The sequence below is a fragment of the Stenella coeruleoalba genome, assembly GCF_951394435.1.
Source record: "Stenella coeruleoalba genome assembly, chromosome: 20".
Classification (NCBI taxonomy): Eukaryota; Metazoa; Chordata; class Mammalia; order Artiodactyla; family Delphinidae; genus Stenella; species Stenella coeruleoalba.
In genome coordinates, this window is record NC_137166.1 from 7,221,416 (window position 1) to 7,240,321 (window position 18,906).

The window sequence follows — 18,906 nt, forward strand, 5'->3', positions numbered from 1 at the left end:
CTTTTCCCTCTCAGGAAACAGTGGTTTTAACATCAGTAAGTTGAAGGTGTGCTCTTTAATTGACACAATGCTACTTTTCCAGAGGAACAGGTTGTCGCTTTTCACAAAATTTGTCCTATTTAATGAAACGTTGTTTGCTATCTTAGTTACCTACCATCTCACCAATTGCTATATTACAGTCCCAAGCTTTTAAAATGCTGTACCAAGAGTCTTGGGAAGATCCTTTTCAGGCAGATTCTGGAAGCTTGGCCTCTCCAGCTCAATTGTAAATACCTTGAGAGCAGGAATCACCTCATATCTGTCTTTATCTCCCATGGCACCTGACTCAGTTAGGCAGGAATTCAATAAGTATTTGCCAAATCCATTACTGCCTGCTTATTTCATGCTGGGGACTGGGCTAAGCCTTGGGAAGGAGAAAGGAGGAATCACATTCAGATCTTACCCTCCAGGAGCTTCTAGGCCAACCCAGGAGTTAAGAGTCAAATATAAACAAAAAGCATCTGATATGGAAAACTGTGTTTGTAATGGGGATTATAGCAGACAGCTACACTGGGGTACCGCCCTCCCCCCACCCCAACACACACCCAAAGCACCATTTGTACCTAAAGATTGCTGGGAAGTTCTTTGCTATTAAAATAAGCATGGACATACTGTGGAGTACACTCTAACATGTATATGCACTTTAAGGTAAAACGCAGATTGCAAGGTGCTATATTTGGTAGACCTGTGCCCCCACCTTTCTTTAGCTCCCCTCTCCTCTGCCTCCAGGAATGTTTTGGTGGGTGTGATGCTGAACACTGCTATTGGCATCAGACAAAACCGGGTTTTCATTCAGGCTCTGCTCCATCACTTTCTAGCTGTGTGATTTTGAGCAAATGGTCTGAGCTCTCTGAACCTCAGAGTATTCATGATTTTTATGAGGGTTAGTGTTTCATGTAAAGCTTTTGTCACATACACAGTAGCTTTTATGCCTGTTGTGAGAAAACAAGTGTGGGACGGATGGATGGATGGACGGAGCAGGGAACAGGCCAGACTTGCCACAGCAAAAAAGGCACATTCCCTCTGACATGAACACTTTGCAATTCTATAGCATTTTATACACTTGAAGCATTTTCATAATCACACAAAAATCAAAGAAAGTAGAGCCATCCCAATTCTACCTATGAGAAAAACTGAAGCCTCAAGAAATGCCCAGAGGGACTTCCCTGGTGGCGCAGTGGTTAAGAATCTGCCTGCCAATGTAGGGGACACGGGTTCAATCCCTGGTCTGGGAAGATCCCACCTGCCACGGAGCAACTAAACCTGTGCGCCACAACTACTGAGCCTGTGCTCTAGAACCCATGCACCACAACTACTGAGCCCTCGTGCCACAACTACCGAAGCCTGCGTGCCTAGAGCCTGTGCTCCCCAACAAGAGAAGCCACTGCAATGAGAAGCCCACGCACTGCAAAGAAAAGTAGCCCCTGCTCACTGCAACTAGAGAAAGCCCATGCGCAGCAACGAAGACCCAGTGCAGCCAAAAATAAAGAGTCTTGCAAAGACTGAGATCGGTCATCTTGAGATTTGAGCCACTGCCTGGTTCAGCATCTTTAACACAACAGCTTGGGGACTTGTTAGGCGATAGAGGATGGGGAGAAGGGGGCCTGCCTTTCAAACTGCTGCCTTTCCTTTCTGAGCTGTGTACGGCCTGTTAATTTGACCTACATGTTGTGAGACACAGAGTCACAGAATCCTCACGGCTGGGGTAGTGCAAAAGTCCTTCACTTTCCCTGTTGAGAAGCTGATACAAGCGATGGACTCTACTCTCCTTAAGAACATACAGACACACAAAAACTCACATACAGTTTCAGGAAGCCCCGGGTGCCCTGAAGCCCCTCCACCATGCCCCCTAAGGCACTCAAGCCCCCTCTACAGAGACCATCCTGAGCCTGACCAACTGCAGAAACCACAAGCTCATTTCCTCCAGCAGACCGGTAGAAACAGTAAAACCCAACATAACAAAGCCCTGCAACTTCAGCCAGGGACAACTCCCCCACCCAGCTCTGCAATCATCCGAATTCTAAGTCTATCCTTCAATAAATGTCCAAAGCCAAACCATCCATTTCCCTCCCAGACTTTTGCAAGTCTTCGTGGAGATAATTGAGGTTATCTGTGTTTTAGAAATAAAAATTGCCAGTGTGTTAATAGAACAGGGAGACCCGTGAACAGGATTAATACAGAGGTTACCTAGAGTCGATTGGCTTCACCACAGGCAACGCCTTCATTGTCATGAAAGCCAAGATTGAGCACAAAAGATAAAGAACCGGGTCAGCGGCGAGGGAAATTTGGTGAGGCATTCAGTTCATGTGTTCGTTCAGCACTCATGTATCGAGCACTTACTACATGCCAGGCACTGTTCTAGACCCCCAGGATACATCTGAGACTAAAACAGAAAAATCCTCACCCTGAATGTAATCTTTGAGCTTACATTCTAGTGGGGGAGATGGACAAATGCCAATAAACATAATAAATAAGTCAATTTTATAGTATGCTAGAAGGCAAAAAGTTCTAGGGGGGAAAAGGAATTAAGCTGGATAAAGGGATCAGGAGTGTGTGTTCAATGGAGGAAGCAAGTTGCAGGGTTCAACTAGGGTCAGGAAACCTGCATTGAAATAACATTTGAGCAAGACTTGAAGGTGAGGAGACCACATACACATCTTGAAGCCAAGATGATGCCAACGACAATACTCAATGGCTAACATTCACCTATTCACTCAACCAATATATACTGAGTACATTAAGAGCTAGGTGCTTGTGGTTGGCTGAATAACGGTCCCCAAAGATATCCAGGTCCTAACCCCTGGCACCTGTGTATGTCACCTATATGGCAAAAGGGACTTTGCAGATGTCACAAAGTTAAGGATTTTGAAATAGGGAGATTATCCTGGATGATCCAGTGGACCCTAAATGTAATCATGAGGGTCCTTATTGCAAGAGGGAGATTTGACTTCATAGAAGGAAAAGAAGTGATGTAACAAACGTATGGATACCAAGGTGGGGAAGTGGCGGGGAGGGGGGCGTGTGTGATGAATTGGGAGATCGGGATTGACATATATACACTAATATGTATAAAATGGATAACTAATAAGAACGTGCTGTATAAAAAAATAAATAAAATTCTAAAATTCAAAAAAAAAAAGTGATGTGACGATGAAAGCAGGGAAGAAAAGGTGAAGTGAGGCGGGACCATAAGCAAAGGAATGAGGGAGCTGGAAAAGGCAAGGAAACCGACTCTCGCCTGGAGACTCCAGAAGGAAGCTGCCCTTCTGACACCTTGATCTTATTCCCATAAGACTCACTGTAGACTTCTGACCCCAGAACTGTAAGAATAAGTCTCTGTTGTTTTATGCTAACAGTTTGTGGTAATTTGTTACGGCAGCCATAGGAACCCAATACAGCGCTATTTTAGACAGGGATATTGTAAGAAACAAAACTGATGGAAATCCCTGCCATGTGGGTGTCCCGCCCCTGACCACTCATTCTGCGCCTGGCACTGGCCTGTGCCTTTGATACACAGCATCCTTTTAACGATCACATCCGTCCTAGGGGACGGCTGCTATTTGAACTGAGACCGTGTAACTCGGAGACCCTGTTCTCTGACCATTGGAGGGTCTTCTGGTCACGCCCCATCAGACTATGGCTATTTTGGGTGTGCCAGTGATCTGCTTATGTCATCTCTGATGCCACTGGTCACTCTGGGTGCCTGGGACACTGTCCCCATCCTCTCTCACCACACCAGGAGGAAGGCCCTTCCGAAAGAGAGAAGGAACAGCCTTCGCTTGGGGCTTTACGAGTAGCATCCTCTGCATGAACTGCCCCCATAATTTTCTCTAACTCAGATGGTTAGAGGCAACTAAGAGGCAGACACTTCTTCTAAGGGCTACAAGAACATCATTTAATCCTCACTGTAGCCCTGCGAGGTGGGTTCTAATGTTATCCCCATTTCACAGGTCAGGAACCAGAGGCACAGAGAGTTTAAATAACTTATCAAAGGTCTTATGACTAGTGAGGGTTGGGAGCCAAGATTCAACCTCTTAACTGTTTTTAAGGCCCATAAATAAAATAGCTAAAATTTATTGAAAACTGCTATGCGTCAGGCAATCTTCATTTAAATTTCATGACTCTCTGAATGAGGGACATGTACTATCTCTATTTTATGGATGATGAAACTGAGGCATCACCAGGTTTCGAGAGGATCAAAACCCAGGCAGTGAGCCTGGAGTCCCTGTTCCTTTAATTAACTACCCACTTTTTCCCAGGCACTCAACAAAGCCCTGAGGGTGAAGAAGTGAATGAGATTAAGACAGTAAAAGTAGTGGTTAAGAGGTTAGACTTGTGGTCTCAGGAACCACCTGTGTGACCTCGGGAAAGTTACTTAACTGTTCTGAGACTCAGTTTTCTCATCCCTAAAATGAGAATGGTACCAGGACCGACCTCAGGGCTGTTGCAAGGATTACATGAGAACCGGCACTTACAGTGAGGTGTCAACACACATCAGCTGATGTTATCCTGTTGTTACTATTATAATAAGCTCTGTTCCTGCCCTTAACCACAGAAGATGCACAAACAATGTAGACATCACTGTTCTTTCCACATTGATTCTGATGATAATTTAAGGAACCCTGAACTAGGCTAAGACCTCCTGCCTGCCCAACCCAAAGGGCAGACTGAAGACAAAATCAGGGAACCCATGCCTCTCACTGGTCCCAACCTCCTGGAATGGATTAGCATCTCTAGGAACACCCGTCACCCTCGGCCCTCCTGGGACACAGTAGATGTACTTAAGGAAAGAAAAAACCTGGAAAATCCTACCAGGGGATGTGACTCTGAATTGAACATGCATACACTGGACTTACCTGGAACTTCGCCAGGACCCAGCGATGAAGATGGAGGAAGATACTAAATCTCCACTGACTGAGGCTCCGTCTTGGTTTCCTTGTCTCTGAACCAAGGCCTTGCTGGAACCAGCAGAGAGCTGCCCTACAGTTTCTTTTCACTGGTTGAAGGAACAATCTTCAAAGGAATGGTGGAGGAAAAGGAGATACATTTTGTTTCCTGTGTGGAAGGAATATTTATCAACCCTACATGGTGACTTTTATGTTAGGACAATTGGATATCCATATGCAAAAAAATGAAGCAGGACCCCTACCTCACACTGTACACAAAAATTAACTCAAAATGGATCATAGACCTAAATGTAAGAGCTAAAACTATAACATTCATAGGAGTACATCTTTGGGACCATAGATTAAGTTATGGTTTCTTAGATATGACACCAAAAGCAGAAGAGATAAAAGAAAAATTAGATTAAATTGGACTTCATCAAAATTTTAAACCATTTGTATTTCAAAAGCACCATCAAGGCTTCCCTGGTGGCGCAGTGGTTGAGAGTCTGCCTGCCGATGCAGGGGACACGGGTTCGTGCCCTGGTCCGGGCATGCCGCAGAGTGGCTGGGCCCGTGAGCCATGGCCGATAAGCCTGCGCATCCGGAGCCTGTGCTCCGCAGCGGGAGAGGCCACAACAGCGAGAGGCCTGCGTACCACAAAAAAAAAAACAAAAGCACCATCAAGAAAGTGAAAAGACTACCCACAGAATGGGAGAAAATATTGCAGAGCATACATGAGTAGATACTTCCCCAAAGAAAATATACAAATAGCCAATAAGCACACGAAAATATGTTCAGCATCATTAGTTATTAGGAAAATACCAGTGAAAACTATAATGAGACACCACTTCATTTTACCTAGGATGACTGAAATAAAAACAGCCGACAATAACAAATTAGGGAGGATGTGGACATATTGAAACTCTTAAATGCTGCTGGTGAAACTGTAAAATGGTGCAGCCACTTTGGAAAACAGTTTGGCAGCTCCTCAAAATGTTAAACATATTGATACCATGACCCAGCAATTTCACTCATGGGAATATATTCAAGAGAAATGAAGACATACGTCCACATTAAACACTTGAACATGCGTGTTACTCATGACAGCTCAAAAGAAGAAACAACCCAGATGTCTCTCAACTGATGAGTGGATAAACAAAATGTGGTATGTTCATACAATGGAATATTATTTAGCCACAAAAGGAAAGAAGTACTGATTCATACAACAACATAGATGAACCTTGAAAATATTAGGCGAAGTGAAAGAAGCCAATCACAAAAAACCCTACATATTGCATGATTCAATTTATATGAAATGTCCAGACTAGGCAAAGTCATAGAGATAGAAAGTAGATTTATGTTTGCCTAGAACTGGGGGGAGGGGATGCACAATGAGGGGGGACTGTTCATGGGTACAGGGTTTCTTTTGGGGATGATGAAGATGTTCTAAAAATAGACAGTGGTGATAGTTACACAATAGTCGATATACTAAAAATCACTGAATTGAATACTCTAAAAGAGTGAATTTTATGGTATAGGAATTAGATCTCAAAAAAGCTATTATTTAAAAAAATTACTGGGAATTCCCTGGCGGCCCAGTGGTTAGGACTCCATGCTCTCATTGCCGAGGGCCTGGGTTTGATCCCTGGTTGGGGAACTAAGACCCCACAAGCCACGTGACGTGGCCAAAACAAAAAAATACTGTCGGTCCTTGAAGAAACTATTGGAGACTTCTCTTTAGTTAATGCCAATTCCACTTCTTACCTGAGTACAGATAAACTGGGGTTCTGGCTGAAACTTGTCTTTTCTGCCATCTTCTATGCCACAATTCTACGCCCACAGAAGTTCTTGGTAAACTTCTACCTTTAGTTTACCAAGCTCTCTCCTGATTCCATGCCCCTTTCTTTATCTGCATTGCCCATTTCACCTGGTTACCTGCTACCATGCTTCACATATCAGCCATCCCTGGCTCCTGAGACAGTATTGGGGGTCCCCAGGGGTTCCCTTTTTACTGCCAGTCCATTGAATTGTGTTGGTTTGTTCCTTGGTGCTGTGTCCTTCACTATGCTATACGCTCCCTGAGGACAGTGGAGGTACTCGTTCTGTTGACCCTTACATGCCAACATAATCTTGGTCATCAGTGAATGAATGAGTGAGTGAGTGAATATATGCTTGAAAAGAACAAGTATCTGAATGGAGTGGAAAGATACAGAGGATAAGAAGGAATAGAGGAAAGGAAGAAGGGAGAATTTGGATTAAACTTACATTCTCATGTACCTACTTTTTTTCCCTATTGCCTGAGAAATGTGGATTTCTCAGCCCTATAGCCACATTGACCATCTGAGCCTCTCAGATTCTAGAATGGCTTCTCAGTTTCCTATTAATCAAACCAAAACCTTTGGCCTTTCAAAGAACACCCGAACCTTGTTTTTCCACTCTTTGGCTCAGAAATCCAAAGTTGGGAATCTAGCTAAAGAAAATAACAAGCACCTGAATACAGAGAGGGATGTGGCGTGGACCCTAAAAATAGACACACATTGTATATAATACAATCTGGCATTGTTTATAATAGTCAAAACCTAAATGTCCACCAGCAGGCGGGTGTACATCCTGCCATGTCCCAAAGACGGAATAATATGCACCCATTAGAAGAATTTCATGATCTGGGAACATCATTGTATTGTATAGTAAGTGAAAAAAGCAGGTTATAAACTGGTGGGTTACAAACCTATCACCAATATGTAAACTGTGCATAGAAAAAATCTTTAAATTTGGGAAAAAACACACCAGAATGATTTCAGGGGTTTTCTTTCGGTAGTGGGACCCTGGGTGCCTTTCTCGTTTCTTTTTTTAACATAACGAGGTGCTCTACTGTGAACATATATGACTTTTATAATCAGAGAAAACAACACCCCCTAATTCTCTCACTCTTTCATGGGAAATTCACTCAACACCTGCTTTGTTCAGTCAACCCACATCCGCCTTCAGATCCTCATCCTGACCTTCACCCTCAGAATCTGGGCAGGCGCTCCCTCCAGGAGGCCTTTCCTGGTTGCCAGGAGGAAGGAAGGCTGGCTCATCCCCACCTGTCCCAACACAGGGCTCCCACATCTCTCCCTGCTCACCTTGTCCAAGAAAACTCCAGCCTCTCTGCTGGTGCTTGACCTCGAGAGACTGCTTCCTGCTGCAGCCCGGCAGCCAGGGCAGTGGCCCTGCGTCTGCACCTGGTCGCTGAGTCCAGACTCCTGGAAGGAAGCTGAAGAGCAGAGGCCATTGGTCTCACTGTCATTGGATGATGAGGAAGGCGGTGATGACTCTTCTGTCTGAATGTCCTGATTTGCCATGGGAAAGACTTCCCCCCGCCATTTAAAAACCATCCAAACTGTCTTTAAACAGCTGAAGAAGTGATCAAAGGTGTTTTCACTTAATCTGGACAAGCAACCTTCTCAATAGAGTCAGCCCACTGCTCGGTAGCTTTGGGAGGAAACGAGTACAAATCAGTAATGCGGATGGAGCTCGAATGCACTTGGATTTTTTGTGAGTTGATTTGTCCACGTATACATCCAGCTTATTCCTGAGATGGAATCAAATTAGAGAAACCCTTGAAGGAAAAATTAGTGGGTCAAACATCTGAGGGCTTACCACATACCTGACACATCTTAGAGCGCTTGTGAAAAGCTGTGGCTTTATCAAAGGAATAAACAAATCCAGGGTGATTTTTCCTGCAGAACTTCCTGGACATGCACTACACCCACATGAAGCATAACAAGGAAGGCTCTGAGGATAAGACGGATGGTCTCGGCTTCAAGAAAGGTGCATGCGTCTTAGCTCCTGTGGCCTTTTGAGCTAATTACCCTGGCCTGTGTCTGAAATATGACAGAATTCAGGATCAAGGCAAATTGGACGTCCCGGCATTGATCTTTGGTGTGTCTGAAACCAAGAAGAAAAGATGTGGTGTGCCAGGCTTCCTCATTGGTCTGGTATTTTACCTGTCTTCCTAAACAAGGAAAACGAACCACGGACATACTTTTCTTCCCCGCAGAACTGCGTCCTATTTCATGACTAGGTCTGGGTATTGTTTGGCAATGGGAATTCAGTAGAATAGCGGTGGGGAAGCATTTTTTAAATACCACCCTCTTCTCAAAAGTTTAAAGTAAAATAATGAATAGGTGAGTGACTGTCCCATTTGTCAACTCTTTTCCATTCCTGCCACCCAAATGCAGGCCTCCATCACATGTTTCTTAGGCCACCATGGTTGACATTTCTTTCCAATCCATCTTATCAAGGCTGGAAGTACTGAGGTCTCCAGAGGAGAAGAGTAGATGTTCTTCATTCTGCCATCCACGGAGTTTGGGTTTTTGTTTAATGGGATCTATGAGCTGAGCATGAAATGGAAATGCTGGGATGGTAGAGGAGTTTTTGAGGAACCAACAGGGGAAGAAAGAGAGGAGAGATGAGGGACAGCTGGGAGAGGAACCCTTGTTGGGAATTTGGGGGTGGTGTTCCATGTGAACTGTCTTCCTTGTCTTCCCAGGAGATCCTCAGTAAAATATCCTGTTATTTTTTTCTTTTTTTAAATATCCATCCCTTTTTGGTACATTATGGAGTTGGATTTCTTTGTTGGCGGAATTCATTCGTTCAACAAACAGTTAATTTGTTGGTAGAGCCTGCATCTACCAGGCAGTGTTCTAGAGGATAAAGTAGTGAATAAAACCTACCCAACACAGGACAACTTGGATGAAAACAAACAACAACTTGGATAGCACTTCCCTGGTGGTCCAGTGGTTAAGAATCCGCCTTCCAATGCAGGGGATGGGGGTTCGATCCCTGGTCGGGGAGCTAAGACCCCACATGCCACGGGGCAACTAAGATCACGTGCTCTGGAGCCTGCGCACCACAACTAGAGAGAAGCCCGGGAGCCGCAACTAAGACCCGACGCAGCCAAATAAATAAAAAGGAGACCAAAACAACAACGACAACTTGGATGAATCTCCAAGGAATTCTGCTGACGGGACCCCCTTTCCTGTAGGGCTCTGGCACGCCCTGCCACCCTGGTTCTCAGCATCAGGCAAGACAGGACTCAATCCTGGATTCCAGCCCCTCCATGCCCTCCTGCAGTGGGGGACGCCCACACCAGTCTGCTGTCCCACTGGGTGTACAATGAGGCACCTGGTGGACTATGAACCGTCTAGCTCTGCCCCTCTGTTTTACTGCCTTAGAAGATCTTCAGAGGAAAGAAGCCATGTAAAATTAAAATAAGGTCTGAAAAGGCTTTAAAGTTTTATTATTTTATACTATGCCCTGCCTTGCATGGAATGACCACAAAGTACACGCCTTTTGGGCCACGTAGTCTACTAACAACACAGGGTTGAGAAAGCTAGAACTCACGATGTGGTCCACGGGGAAGAAAGGAGGGAGGGAAGGGAAAGAAAGCTGGGGAGGGAGGAGCAAAGATAAATATTTCTGTGTCTCTTCTCCGGTGGGTCAGTGGCTGCCCATTCTAGGAGCAATGATTATGTGCCTTAATACAATTGCTGATTCATGGTCACGGTCTTTATACTAAAGGAAAGGGGCTTTTAGAAGTACTAGAGCTAATCAGTAAATATTTGATCAACTTTCCAACAAGGTTCTAATGGCCAAAATGAAATGAAAGAAAAGATACTGATAAAAGCTCTATTTCCGTAACTTTGTCTCAAAGCAACCATGGAAAGAATAAGTGCAAAATAAAATGAAGGGCCCCCCCACCCAGGGAGGGACCACCCTTGAGTCTGGTGGAGCCATTCTCCAGGGCCCAGGCCCCCACCCTGTCAGGTCCTTGGGGCCACACGGCGCTCAGCAGCCCTGTCCCACTCCTCCCGGGAAGGGGCCTGCTTCCCTGCATCCCAGTCGGCACCTGGGATGAACAGCCCGTGGAGATCCAGGTGCATCTCTACATCAACGGAGGCACGAGCCAATTCTGTAAACGTCTTGGCATCCAGAACCAGCAGAAAAGGCAGCTTCTGGGGATCGGTAGAGACAATGGCTGATAAGATAATCCCTTTGGGGAAACAAAAAGAGACACTTTGTAAAAGCGCAGCCTTGAACCTGGTCCAGCTGGGGGGATAGTTTCTCAGCTCTATCTCCCTGTCCTTTGAATGTAAGTTATCTAATCAAAACAGAAGGGAAGTGAATTTGGTATTCTGTGGGAGCAGAAGGGAAAGGCCAGGGAAATTGGAAGGCTTGGCTGAACCAGTCCCCTCACCTTTCTGAGCCTCAGTCTCTGCATCTGTAGAGTGGGGATAATCCTCCCCACCCTCAGAGGGTTGCTGAGAGGCTCTTGCACGGTCAGTTGTGAAAGCACTTTGTAAATCATTACACGCACTGAAGAATGGCTATTTTCCTACTATTTAGAAACTCCAGTTACAGAGAATCAGCTTTGACGCTGCACTTAGGCTAATATCCGTCACTCGGCTAAACCCGGACCAGTTGCACTCAAATGGCATTTGAATGAGTCCAGTTCATCTCATGCATGTGCAGCCTTCCCCTCTGTAAAATGGGAATATTCTAAACACCCACTCTCAAGGGACAGAGGGCTAAATGAAATAGTGCACATAAACTTCCAGCAAAACTTCGTGATTCTTCCCAAGGCCTCCCGGCTTTCAGAGTGGCTGAGGGCAGCTGACGTCAGATCAGCTTGAATTTGACTCTCCTCTGTATGCACTGGGCGTGTGACAGACCATGGGTAAGACCTCACTCTCTGAGCCTCTCCTTTGGTGGAATGAAGACCAGGTTGCTCCCTGCCCACAAGAGATTGTGCAGGACGCACTTGCCCAGCCCAGGGGGAGGCCAGCCTCAGCAGGAGGTGGCACCAACCATCCCCCACCTTGGAGGTGACAGTGACACGGGGTCCCTTACCTGGCGTGCCGTGCAGTGCAGGTCGATAGGAAGACCCAGGTAGAAAACCACTCCCTTCTCACCTGAGGGAAGCAGCTGGCAGGCTCAGCAGGGGGCAGCCTGCCCTTCCCCATAGGCGTGGGCAGCCCCACCCAGGCTTGTAGTACCCTCCTTAGCATCCCTAGGGGGTGGGCAGGGCATTTCTGGGGCAAAGGCAGAATCAAAGAGGGAAAGGACCATTTGGTCAGGTGGAAACCTGGACAAGAGAGGAGGGCCACAAGCATTTCTAGGTGCTCCACGGAAAACTTACATGCTTAGAGGAGTCACAAATTCAGACCCAGCCATTGCAATGGATTTTAAAACCAAGATTCTATACTCTGGGCAAAGGTAGGGCAGCTCCGTGGAAAGGAAGTGGGCTTTTGTGTCGCAAACAATTTAATCACCCCGGAAGGGAGGTCTGACCTTCTGCTCCTGGGAGATGACCTCTAAGCCTTTGGACTGACGGTCTGATGAGAGTGCCTTTGTTTACCTGGGGCCACTGCATATAACCCATCCTAGCAAAGTGATTTAGGGGGAGGCCTGGGCCACAGGTGTCAGCTCAACCTCCAGAGGGGCCGAAGCCTGGAGGTCACCATGTCCGCATGACCACGCCCCACACGGGTTCCGACACAGGGCTTGGAGAGCTTCCCTGGTTGGCCATGTTCCGTGGACGTCGCTGGGGAAGTTGGTGTGGTCCTACCCCCCACAGGAAAGGACCAGCGGAAACCCCAAGCACAGGACTCTCCTGGATCCCGCCCCACTCGCCTTTTCTCTTTCAATCTGCACCCTTTCGCCGAGATAAACCATAACCATGAGTACAACAGATTTCGGTGTGTTCTGTGAGCTCTTCTCTTGAAACTGAGGGTGGTCTTGGGGATCCCCAAACTTGCAGCTGGTGTCAGAAGTGGGGGTGGGCTGGGGGACTCCCTCATCCCACAGCTTTGGACTCAGACACACCTGGGCTTCAAAGCATGACTCCACCAGCTGTGTGATGGGGGGTGGTCACTGCCCCCAAACGATGTCTCTGTTTGAGGGGTGATCACAGGTACAGTGCAGCAAGCGGGCTGCCCTTTCTGGAGCCTTACCGTGATCCTCGTCCTCGGCACCTGGTGTGGGCACGAACACTGGCTCCGCCGGCCAGCAGTGCACCTCTCCCCACTTCAAGGATGACTTCGTGAGAATGTCGTATTTTATTATCTGCTCATCCAAAGGGGAGAAACATGGGGATGAGTGGTTGGAGAGCATGCTTATTCCCTGTGAACAGGAAGGCATCAAGGCCCCAGAGAGAGGGGAGTGGACTCTGGTGAACGTAGACCCCAAACGGCATCTGCCTCTGGTCAGTGTAACAGCAGAAAGAAAAGCCGCTTGCTTCCTCCTCTGACTTGAAGCAAAGGTCCTCCTGCCACTGCAGAGCTGACAGTACACACTGAATTCTTTCAGAAATAAAACCCCTGGATTTATCTGGTACTTGGCACTATATTGCTTTTTTTTTTTTTTTTTTTTTTTTTTGTGGTACGCAGGTCTGTCACTGCTGTGGCCCCTCTCGCCGCGGAGCACAGGCTCCGGACGCGCAGGCTCAGCGGCCATGGCTCACGGGCCCAGCCGCTCCGCGGCATGTGGGATCTTCCCGGAGCGGGACACGAACCTGTGTCCCCTGCATCAGCAAGCAGACTGCCAACCACTGCGCCATCAGGGACGCCCATATATTGCAATTTTTATACACATTAGATAAACTATTCAATGCAAACCTTTAAAGTATAATATGATTCCTTTGTTGTTTTAAAAGTGCGAGTCCCTGGCCTTCTCTCAATCTCTAATAGGCCTCTTTCCCCTGAGGGCGTGGGATTAGAGGGGAGTGACTCGGGGTGTGCGTATGTGTGTGGGGGAACCTTAATTTTTTGCTTTGTACATTTCTGCACTGCTTGCATTAAAAAAATTTTTTTTCCATTTTATTACTAAAAACTGAAGCTACTAAGGAAAACTGATGTCTGTACAGCACTCAGCATGGTCCCTGGGAAACAGCAAGTGTTCAAACAAATAGCAGTTTAAAAAACAAAATATGAATCGCTATGCTGTACACCTGAATCTAACACGATATTGTAAATCAACTATACTTCAATTTAAAAATAAGTTAAAAGGGACTTTCCAGGTGGCGCAGTGGATAGGACTCTGCACCCCCAAGGCAGAGGGCCTGGGTTCGATCCCTGGTCAGGGAACTAGATCCCACATGCATGCTGCAACTAAGAGTTCGCATGCCACAACTAAGAAGCCTGTGAGATGCAACTAAGGAGCCCACCTGCCGCAACTAAGACCCAGTGCAACCAAATAAATAAATAATTAATTTAAAAAAATAAGTTAATAAAAAAAAACGTAAATCGTCCTAGTTTCAGCTCTACCCTCTCTGCTTGAGACAGTGAGTTCCTTGAGGGCAGGAACTGGGATCTTCCTGTTCACTTCCTTTTCCTCGGTGCCTACCACATTGTAGCACATAGCTGGTGCTCAATAAACATGCATCCAAAAAAGAAATCAATGGATAAACTCCAGACACCACATCCTTCTTGAGCGACAGCCCATAAGGTGCAATTCCCTCCCCTGGATGGTCCATCGTTGCTTCCAGTGTATTTTGTCCCAAGCTGACGTCACTTTCTGACTTACCCCCACCCCAAGGGGACCTCGGTTCTGACCTCCCTGAGAACCTGGGAACTCAGCTTTGCAGACAGACACGATGGTTATAGGCTGCCATCTCCCAAGGACTAGTACCTTGGTTGGGATGGGGCTCCACTGGACTTCAGCAGCAAAGACATAACGGTATCGCTTCCCGTTGTGAGCGTAATTGATCCGAGGCAGCTCTAAGCCTAGAGAGAAATGGCACAGTTGACAAAGCCCCCTTCACCGAGAGCTGGGACCACGGGTCTTTTGTGGTATCCAGGCTGGGCACTGCTGGGGTGATAACTTCCTCATGGTGGTTTATAGTTTGTACTGTCCATTCTAAGTTTTTCATTGTGTGAAATTTTCATTATACCTATTACTTTTGTAATCCAAAAAGCCTTAAAAATGTGTCCATGTCCATGCATATATATTTATATATGCTTGTGTCAAATTGAATTTCTAAGTCTGAATATTGAAATGAAAGTCCATCTTATGAAATATTGCAGCGAGTTGGAGCCAACTGCTGGTGAAAATATAATGTCCAAGAAAAGAAGAAGCAGATATGGAAACATCTGCCACATAAAAGCCTCCTGAAGAGGACCCAGGGCCTAACTGGTTATCGGGCTCAGTGGGGAGGGAAGTGGGGTGCAGCAGTAAGAAGGGAAGATGTCTGATCCCACAGTCGGGTAATCACGAAATTCCCAAGGTCAAGATGAACGTGAGGACGAGGGACCACCCACACACTCAACTCAGAAAAAAGATGCCCACTGTCGGTCCCAGAGTCGGTCTGAAACTCCCTGTGATGCTCTTGGGTCCCTCGAACCTGGTCTGGAGCCCCCCTGTCCTCCACTCTGTAAATGACCAGCTATACGCCCATGGTTAAGTAAAATGTGATTCATGCCTGTGAATTCTGTCCGGCTATTAAAGCCACGCTCTTGAAGAATCTTGGGGATGTGGGGAAATTCCCAGGCTATGTTCATTAAGTGGAAGAAGCCATTTCAGAACATTCTGGATGGTATGGTATGCATTTTGTATAACCGTAAATGCAGAGGTTAAGGGTTTTTTGAGTCAGTGAAGCCTGGGTTCAGATGCTGGCTCTGCTGCCCAACTTCAGGCAAGTTATCGAATTATTCTCAGCTCTGCTGTCCTTGGTTCTAAAGCATGAACAGTACATGGCAGCCCCTGACTCTTAGAGGTGTTCTAATCACGGCTGCTTTTAGCTGGACCCTCACTGCGGGCCAGGCCCTCAGCTAAGCCCCTTACATGCATGGACTCACCTAACGTGATAAGAACAGGATGAGACTGGGGAGGAAAGGACGGGAAGTTGGGGAGCCCCTAGAAGAGGGCCTGGCATGCGCCAAGCAACGCCTACGTGATGGAAAGACTGCGTGGATGTTTCCAAATGGCCGTCACAGGTGGAGGGATTATGAAGGATTTGTCTACGGTCATGCTTTTCAGCGCTGCCCAAGGTTGCTACGATAAACAAGAATTCCCTTCCCAGAAATAAAACGACCGTAGTGTTTTACTTCTCCATCTGCCCATGTGAGTGACAGGTGAGCAGAGATGGAAGTTGATGCCTTAAGAATAGGGACGAACATGTCTATATTCACTTCCAAAGACTCTGAGGGGCTGGGGCACCACACAGAACCCATTATGGGATCCATGGGATGCCATGTGTAGACGGGGTTCTTAGTGGGCAAATCTGAGGTCGTCCTAGCAGAGTCCCCAGGACTGTCCTTCCAGACGCCTGGCCCTGGCGTGGGGCAGCGACATGGGGAGCCGGGCTCCCAGCCTAGAGCCCCGCCCGCCGCTCCCCAGCCCTGTCCTGGGCAGGCCTGTTCATTCCACACTGCAGTACTGAGCACACCCTGCTCTAAGCCAGACTTCTGTCACGTGCCGGTGACAGCACTGAGCACACAAACACGGTCCCCACCCCATGGGCTTCTATGCTAGGGCAGTGGTTCTCAATCAGGTTGGAGGCCAGGGACGCTTATCTACATCCTCCAATGCCCAGGGCAGCCCTCTCCGCAAAGAACGACCCGGCCCCGGTATCGGCAGTGCCCACATTGGGACGCCCTGCTCTGGTGGGTGCTTCTCTCTGGGGGGGTTTATGCTCTGGGTGTAGCTCAGGCTTTCTGAGCCCCAATTTTCTCCTCTGGCAAATGGGGCTGATAGCACCGATTCTGCAGGGTGTTCTGAGTGTGCACAGGTAGAAATCTGCATGTGCCATGCCTTTCAGTAAGTCGGCGTTCAATACACAGTAGCATTTGAAACAGAGAACAAACTAGTGGCTACCAGTTGAGGGGGGCGATACAGGGGTGGGGAAGAGGGAAGTACGAACTATTGGGTGTAAGACAGGCTCAAGGACGTATTGTACAACACAGGGAATACAACCAATACTTTGTAATAACTGTAAATGGAAAGTAACCTTAAAAAACTGCATTAAAAATTTAAATTCAAAAAAATAAAATAAACTTTTAAAAAGAAAGCAAAAAAAAAAAAAAAAAAAAGCACGGAAGCATTTGAAAGGCTAGCTGTGAAAGTCCCTGGGTCCAACGACCACCCGAGTACCTCCCTGGGAGGGGTATGAAGATACATGAAAGAGAAGTGTCCCCAGATGCCTTCCCCTGGGCGTCCCAACAGCCTTCCTCTCAGTCCCTCGTCCTCGCACATCTCCTCTGCATCAGAAAGAGGTATCATATAAAGAGGACATTCAGCCCCTCCCTAAACACAGGAGAGAGGATGCACTTTACCTTCATAAAGCAACTCCGGCTGGCAGTAGACTTGGTCCTCTTTTTCCTTCAGGGCTCTTGCTGTTGTAGATGACAGTTTGATTAAATTGGAGCCCGCCTCTGCGTTCTGAAAGAATCGGTTTTCCAGAAAAATAAAAATTTGGTATCCAGAACAAATATCTGTTTTACTGTGCACATGTTAAAAAATGTTTTAGTGACTGTCACCTTGTTCCGGCCTCACATTAACCACCGGAAGCAGCTATTATACGATTGGTATTTTCAGTTAAAAATGAGAACTGGGGGCTGGAAGTAACTCCCTAAAGAGGGCAAAGCTGGTGGGTGGTAGAAGGGGGGCCCTAAAAACCCTGGATCTTATCTTCTACTCTGGGATGCCTGATCCCTCACAGGTGAATTAATGTACTTATAAGTTCTCGCTTTTTAAATACTGGATGATTCACCTGTAAAAGGCTGCATCAGTCATTCAAAAGGTGTTTATAAAGAGTTCATAATAACGTGTGAAATGCTCATGATAGAATACTGAGTGAAAAAAGCAGCAGAGTAAACTGCATACACAGTCTGAGCTCAACCATGTTAAACAAAGAAAAAGAAAAAGAAATTACATTGAAAACAGCCTGGGAGAAATACCAAATAGTAACAATATAGCATGTGGTGGGATTATGGAGACTTTCATTTCTTTTTCTAGGCTTTTCTAGATTTTCAGTATTTTCTCCTATGAAAATGTACCCCTGTTGAAAAGAAAACAAACATGCAATAAAAATTACTTGGGAGAAAAATATCTATCAAGGACATCTCTTGGTCTCAAGTGACAATCAGACTTTGTTCAGTACTTTACCATCATCGTTGTAACCCAGGAGAGAGACTGAACACAATTAATTAAATATCTATTGAGCATCTACTACTCCCTGTGTCCCCACATACGCTCTACGGGACCTTGAACAACTTATCTGGTATCTCTGAAGTTCAGTTTCCCCATCTGTATAATGAGGTATAGCACAAGCGTCGTATAAATAGTATGTGCGTCTCCGAGTTATTATGCAGGTTAAATAAAATAATCCATGCAGTTGGTTTATAAGAGGGCCTGGTTAGCGGTAAATGCTAGATAAATGTTAACTGCTATTGATAACATAATTGTATTATTATTAGCATTATTTTTACTACTACTACTACTGCCACTACCCCTGGGGGTGGGTTCAGGTTAGCTGCTGGGGGAGAAGGGGTGACAAGACTGCAAATCCCTGCATTCATGGAGTTACGGGAGGAGAAGTATGGTCATGTCTGACTTCTCATTTAAACTTTTCTCTACTTTCCAAACTTTCCAAAATAAGCTTTTATAATGAAAACAAACCTATTTGAACAACAGCAGCTTTTTGCTGAGAAGGTGGGAAATTTACTGCATCCTAGAAGCTGAACTGTAAGGCCCCTCTGAGATTTGTTCAGGGCGATCCCAATTAACAGAAGAGGAAACTGAGGCCCAGGGAAGGAAAGTGACTTGCCCAAGGTCACACAGAGGGGAGCAGAGGCTGGGCCCAGAGCTTCGCACTGAGATTCTTCTGCTCAGAAGCCAAAGCACTACAGGCAGCAGGCAAAGCAAAGCCCCTGAGGCTGGCCTGTTCCCATCCCATAGTTCTCGGCTCAAACATCCCTTTCCCTGACAAGTTAGTCTGCAG

The 18,906-nt window shown here is 46.4% G+C and overlaps 1 protein-coding gene across 1 annotated transcript in view; it reads right to left on the reverse strand.

The window, feature by feature from the left end:
• Positions 1-10,210: 10,210 nt before the first annotated feature.
• BCO1 (beta-carotene oxygenase 1) overlaps positions 10,211-18,906 on the reverse strand; it is an 81,218-nt gene continuing 72,522 nt past the window's right edge. The window contains exons 15-18 of the mRNA XM_079906849.1: positions 17,240-17,345; positions 14,598-14,692; positions 12,923-13,034; positions 10,211-10,962 (exon numbers count right to left, since the gene is read on the reverse strand). Of these exons, the coding sequence (XP_079762975.1) occupies positions 10,733-10,962; positions 12,923-13,034; positions 14,598-14,692; positions 17,240-17,345 (543 nt within the window). The 3' untranslated portion in view covers positions 10,211-10,732. The remainder of the gene's footprint in view (positions 10,963-12,922; positions 13,035-14,597; positions 14,693-17,239; positions 17,346-18,906) is intronic.